Raw genomic sequence first — 6,503 nt, 5'->3', positions numbered from 1 at the left:
GGCTGAAGAGGTCCAGGTGCCTTAGTCTCTCCTCATAGGGTTGGTCTGCAAGCTCTTAACCATACAAGTGGCCCTTCTCTGGACCCTCTCCAGGTTATCCACATCCCTCTTGAAGTGTGATGCCCAAAATTGGACGCAGTATTCCAACTGCGGCCTGACCAGCACCCGATAGAGCGGAAGTATCACCTCCTTGGTTCTGTTTGTCATGCATCTGCTGATGCATGATAAAGTGCAGTTAGCTTTTCTGATGACTTCGTCACACTGACAACTCATGTTCATCTTGGAGTCCACTACAAATTCCAATTTGAAATCTCTGGGCGCATCTACACATGCGCTTAACTGCACAGTAGACTAATTCGCTGCAGTGTAAAACATCACAGTCTACATGTGCAATTCTATTCAACTACAGCAAAATAATTTTTGCCACCATAAGATAATACTGAAGACAATACTATCTTACGGTGGCTAAAATAATTGTGCCTAAACGCACGTGTAATGCTGACCCAGGCATACATTGTGCCTAGTCAGCCCAGACAAGAGTTAGTCCTGGTTAGCCACAGGACTCTGCTCACTGGGGCACTTTCATACCTCATCCAGCCCTTCTGCTGCCTAACACCACCACCCAGAGTCTATGGCTGATCCCTGTGGGTCTCCTGCCAGCCCAGGGCTGCTCCACCCCAGCTCAAACTGCTGCAGTCCTGGGCACAGTGTCTGCATGTGTGCCCTGGACTGCAGCAGTTTGAGCATCTACACATACCATTAAGAAACAATGATAAACTCCAGTGCCAACATTTTATCATGTTGCCTTAATGGCACATGTAGATGCATCCTCTGGGTTTATCTTGTGAATCTTGTTTGCACATTGTGGCACCCTGGTTGAACATTACTGCTCTAAGTTAACTCTAATATACAAATTCATTGCTGGTTGCTGAAGGGCTGGGTTATTTAGGGTCCCACCCCTTTAACAATCAACAAAAAGTGTTTTGGAACATATCAGTCCAGGTGGACCCATCTTGGTGATTTTCCATGATAATCATTTCCATCTGCCAACCCACGTTTTCCCTGAAGATTTTATGGGCTATAACTAACAGTTTTCTTCACTTGCCATCCTAAAATGCTGTGTAATATTGTCATGCATTGTTAACCAGCTGCTATATTTCACTTCAGAAGTGACTGCATTTCAGTAAAAGGTTAAATGAATCCTATACTTGAAATCTCAAAGTGTTTGGGGATCATTTAAGATGAAAGATGCTATAAAAATATGAGATAATACGTTACTATCACAAGTGTAATATCTAGAATTTAAAATACCTACAAAAGAAGCACAGAAAAAATGTACTCTGTATCACACAACTGGTGCTTCACATAAAGAATATTAAAACCACCCAGGACTATATTTTGACCTCAGATGCATGCTTACATAGATCTTGTTTACTAGTTCATCAGGACCACATATTACCCACAATTCTGCTTTTTCTATCCACAAACAGTTTTCACCTGTGGTAGCAAAGTATTTGGAACCTAACAGCTTCTAACTTCCTATAAGCTGATGAACATGGACCTTTACAAGTCATTGGGTACTAATAAGTATAGCTACTCTTAAATTCCCATTGCTGAACTCTGTCTTTAAAAATGGATCATGTTGCCCTAACAAGTAGCACTTGGGCACATTGTACTGTACCTTCAAGATGTACCGACTGGAGTTTTTGTCATCAGGGGCCACATACAGGCGGATGAAGACAGAGTTACTGTACTGACCCCGAAATGTCGCAAGGGTCTGGAGCATGCTGAACTTCCTTTCTGACCACAGTCCTTCTGGTCCGATGTTAGATTCCAACACAGGCCAGCGGAAAGGCGAATGCTTCAATATATTTAACAGTGGTTTTGCATCAGCTCTTTCAATTTTATCTAAAATGTCAAGGTGTGACAACAGTTAAGTTCCAGATAATTTGAAACTCGCAGTAACCACAAGTCATATCATACCAGTAAGATGCAAGCTTTATAGTCTTTGATCATTTTCTAGACAAGACTAAACACAATAGCTAAACAATTACACCTCGGGTGGCCTGTGCTAAAAGGCTGTCTATGAACATAAAGCATATGACAACTCCTAGCAGTATCCAAATCAACAAATGAAAGCGTATCCAAATATGCACTGACTTTGTATTCAAGCTGCACTGTGCCTGTCCTTAGACCTTACAACAATAATCTCATTCTGTTTCTTCAGGGTATTCACCAGAACCAAAGGGAAAAAAAGGATTCTGAAGTTGTGATGAGATGGACCAGATTAAAAATATAAAGTAAGGATCAGCCCTGGTGATATAGTGATGGATACTGAAAACACTAAAATAGGGTTTTCAGAGTTATGTGCTTAAGAAAACTGAGAACAAGATCTCTCAGTCGTAAATATTGCAAAGGGACTTTGAAAATTGAGTTATAAAACTTGGGTGGTGCTTGCTAAGTGTCTGGCACAGAAATGTGATCGTTTCACAAGAATAATTGCTGTGTAGAAAAAAATTAGGAGGGGCCTGGGTGTAACCAGTGACAGAATGCAACAGAATTTGTAACAGAAGTATAATTTGGATCTGGGGGTGAAGAGCTCACTGGCCAAGTTCACGGATGACACCAAGTGATGGGGGAGCATGGTCATGCTTGAAAATAGGCTTCAGATACAGGCAAACCTAGACAGGCTGGGAGGCTGGGCAGACTGGAACCAGATGAAGTTCAACATTGAGAAGTGTGAAGTGCTCCATCTGGGGATGAACAATCTTCAACATACTTACAGGCTCAGTAGCACCAAACTGACTAGGCACCATGACTGAAAAGGACCTAGGGGTAATAACAGACCATAGTATGAACATGAGCTGTCAGTCCAATCCTGTAGCCAGCGGGGCAAACAATACTCTGGCATGCATCAGCGGATGCATCTCAAGCAAAACCAAGGAGGTGATTCTTCCACTTTACTCAGCATTGGTGAGATCGCATCTGGAGTACTGCATTCAGTTCTGGGCACCGCATTTCAACAAGGATGTGGAAAAGCTTGAGAGAGTCCAGAGAAGAGCCACCCATATGATCAGAGACTTGTAAGGCAAGCCTTACAAGGAAAGACTGAGGGACTTGGGTCTCTTCAACCTAAAAAAGAGAAGGTTGAGAGGGGACTTGGTAGCAGCTTACCACTATATCCGGGGAATACATCAAGGGCTTGACGAACAACTGTTCACCAGGGCACCCTTGGGGAAAACCAGGAGTAATGGTCACAAACTCCTGGAAGACCATTTCAGGCTTAACACTAGGAAAAACTTCTCCACAGACTGTGGAACAAGCTCCCTCCAGAGGTGATGCGATCACCTACCCTGGAAATCTTCAAGAGGAGACTGGACAGTCACTTTGCTGGGGTCACCTGACCCCAGTTGTCTTTCCTGCCTAGTTCAGGGGGACCTGATGATCTTGCGAGGTCCTCTTCCAGCCCCTTACAATCTATGAATCTATCTGGCAATCAACTTCACAGCATGTCAAAACAAATACTCCACAAGAAAGAAAATAACTCCTACAGGAATTCTGACAAAAAGACAGGAAACTATCCCATATTTTTTACTCCAAGAAACTGACCCTTCCCAGAAATTTTAAGGGAAAACTGATAACTATCCATTTTACCGAGATGAGCAAGAAAAAAAGGATGTCATCTTACTAGTTCCATGAGGACACTAGGCTGGTATGCAATATTTTAGAAGTTCCAGAGATATACATAATGGAAGACTAGGACTAGGACATGGCCAGTGAAGAGGTTGGGAGTATAAAGCAGAAGCACAGATTATTAGGGACTATAGCTTTGGGCCAGGTGAAGATCCACAGCTGCAAGGATGAGAGGAGAGAGGAGGATAATGCAGGGATATCACCAGAGAATCATAGAAAATGAGGGTTGGAAGGGACCTCAGGAGGTCACCTAGACCAACCCCCAGCTCAAAGCAGGACCATCCCCAGCTAGATCATCCCAGCCAAACATCCAAATCCTGGAGACACTTTGAGAAGGTTCCACTGCCAGGGTCTATTTGCAGGTCTTGCTTTTATCCTTTGTGTTCTGGTTCCCACTAAATTAGAGGGAATAAGAAGGCAAAGGAGAATTTCAGCTTTCATCAGAAAACACAAACAAGTCCCTAGCTCATGTATGAAAACAGAAACTGATGAAAGCTTAATCTTGAAGTCAAATGGAACTAGCAAGCTCCACATGTGCACCAAAAAGCCAAGAAATCCTGATTCTGTCCCCTCTATCATTTACAATTTTGATGTAAATTGGCTGAATTAACAAATTGGCAGAATATGGGCTACAGTCAAATAGAACCATTTGACTAGCCCTCCAAAATCCTCAGGTCATCTGTGTTCATTTCAGGATAATTACAGGGGAAAGAATGTGGTTAACACCAAGGAGCAGGCATGACAAATATTTATTATAGAGATCTGACAAGAAATCTGAAAATTAGCTTTGCTGCTGAGGGAATATCCGTACTGTGTCTGTGACAAGTCTAGGAACATCACTGAGAAGCACAGCTCAGCCCATTCACTACCACTCAGCAAAGCCCAGAAACTATCAGAGTAACCAGTTTAGCAAAGTCTTCAGCACTTCCCAGAGCCATGCTCTCAGGTTCTCTGTCTTTGACATACTTCTCAGCCTAATTTCTGGGGTTTGGCATTTGTGGACTAGGAGCAAGTGGGAGGGGTGAGCTTCTCAGCAGTGGTCACAGGCTAATTATGGAGACAGTGTAGACATGCCCTTTGAGACAAGGGCTCAGAGAAGGTGTTCAGAGGGAACAAGCTATGGGAGCTCTGAGCCATTGGCCCTTAATTGCCACCTGAACCTGAACAATTCCATCAGAGAATGTGATAAAGCAACCTGCTCCTTTTAATTTCTCAGTCAATACTCCCACACTGCTTTGAGTGCAATTCTCTTTGGAAGTATGATTATGAACAAGGTATCTTGTGTCTGTGAATTTCAAGTCACTGTGACTCATTTAGTTACCAAAATAAGGCCACGAACCTAAAGTTGGGTCCAAGTGGATGAACCTTTTCACCTGTGTAGAGCTACACTGAGTTCAGAGAACACAAAAATCTGCCCAAATGGATACAACTCCAGGACTGGACTTCCTTCCTTATTGCTTCCTTCTATGAGTGCTTTATACAGACACAGCTAATATATAACATGCCTTTTCCCCCAAACAGAATCAAGTTACTTACTTTCATTCATACATGATGCATAAAGGATCTTGGCCTTCTGCACAGCTTCATTGTCCCGTCTTCTACTAAGAGGTTTCTCCAGCAGTTCTGAAAAGTATTAATAATATGTTTCTTCTTAGAAAATGCAGGGTTTTGTCTGTTGGCTTGACTGTTTATTTTATTTAGAAACTGTATCATTATCACGGGATGGCTTAATGATCTAAATACCACCTAAACTTCTCAAAACAACAGGCTTTAGACCTAACAGAGTTGACTCAGACATTGGTCCTCCCTAGGTACATAAAATGAATTACCATGGAGGCCTGGGAATGGAAAGGGCCTCTGGGTATGTGGAGTCTTTCAAATGACTTACAAAAGCAAGCTTGGAGTTACAAATTTGATTAAGTTCCATTACATTAAGAAAATGAAAGATTGCACAAGAACACTTAAAAGGAAAAGTCAGGGCATCTTTCTGGTGCGCTCTCATTTTCTTACTATAATGCAACTTTTCAGTGGTTAAAGGCAGAACTCTCAGGTGACTGAATGTGAGTAGTTTCACCTCAACATGAGTTAGGCCATTATTCTTCTACACCATGACCAGCTTTTCATTTCATGGCCCTTGCCATTTCCAGTAATTGCCCATAACTCTGTCCCAGATGCAAACTCTGCAAGAGAGTGGAGGCATAGGGAGGGTGAGAAGTGCCTGTGAGCACTAGAGGCAGGGATTCTGAGAGTTCAAGGGAGAGGAGGGCATGGAAGTTTTACCTACACCAGGGACTCAAGAACAGCCACAGCATGCTCTCTCCACCTAGCTGTGCCTACTAAAGCAGCAGCACAGTGTCCATCCACTTGGCTTCTGCTGCAAGAGCAATGCAGTGAGGCTGCTTCTGCTACCAGGGTGCAGACTCTGCAGGGGTGTGGGCATATTTCTGGCTCTCCTATGAAGTTGGTGGTCAGGGCTCGTGCTCTGCTCCCTGCCCTGAGTTATGCTACTGCTCTGTCCCCAGTGTTGTCTTGTATAAAAAGGGTAAAAAAGTGAAGTATGCAAGTTACAAGCAATTCTGTCCTTGAGGAACAGGGTTTAGACTACTCAGAGACAGTACCCAAAACCAAGCCCCAACACACTGACAAAAGGACACTATCCTCGATGTAAGCTAAGGAAGCCTGGCACCATCGGGGCAGATCAAGAATGGGCACAGTGGTACAGCTGCACCCCACTTTTGGACTTGAATCCACCACGGGATCCTCTAGGTCCCCAAAGCAGGTAAGCAGCTGCCCCCCCCCCCCCCCCCCCC

General features: G+C 43.6%; 1 protein-coding gene across 1 annotated transcript in view; it reads right to left on the bottom strand.

Annotated features, from left to right (window-relative positions):
- The window catches only part of PHEX (phosphate regulating endopeptidase homolog, X-linked), a 192,918-nt gene that overhangs the window by 145,385 nt on the left and 41,030 nt on the right, over positions 1 to 6,503 (bottom strand). The window contains exons 4-5 of the mRNA XM_019524133.1: positions 5,230 to 5,316; positions 1,682 to 1,908 (exon numbers count right to left, since the gene is read on the bottom strand). Coding sequence (XP_019379678.1) covers positions 1,682 to 1,908; positions 5,230 to 5,316 — 314 coding nt within the window. The remainder of the gene's footprint in view (positions 1 to 1,681; positions 1,909 to 5,229; positions 5,317 to 6,503) is intronic.

The sequence above is a fragment of the Gavialis gangeticus genome, unplaced genomic scaffold (genome assembly GCF_001723915.1).
Source record: "Gavialis gangeticus isolate Ggan-Ray unplaced genomic scaffold, GavGan_comp1, whole genome shotgun sequence".
Lineage (NCBI taxonomy): Eukaryota > Metazoa > Chordata > Crocodylia > Gavialidae > Gavialis > Gavialis gangeticus.
This window is presented reverse-complemented; position numbering and strand designations above follow the sequence as displayed.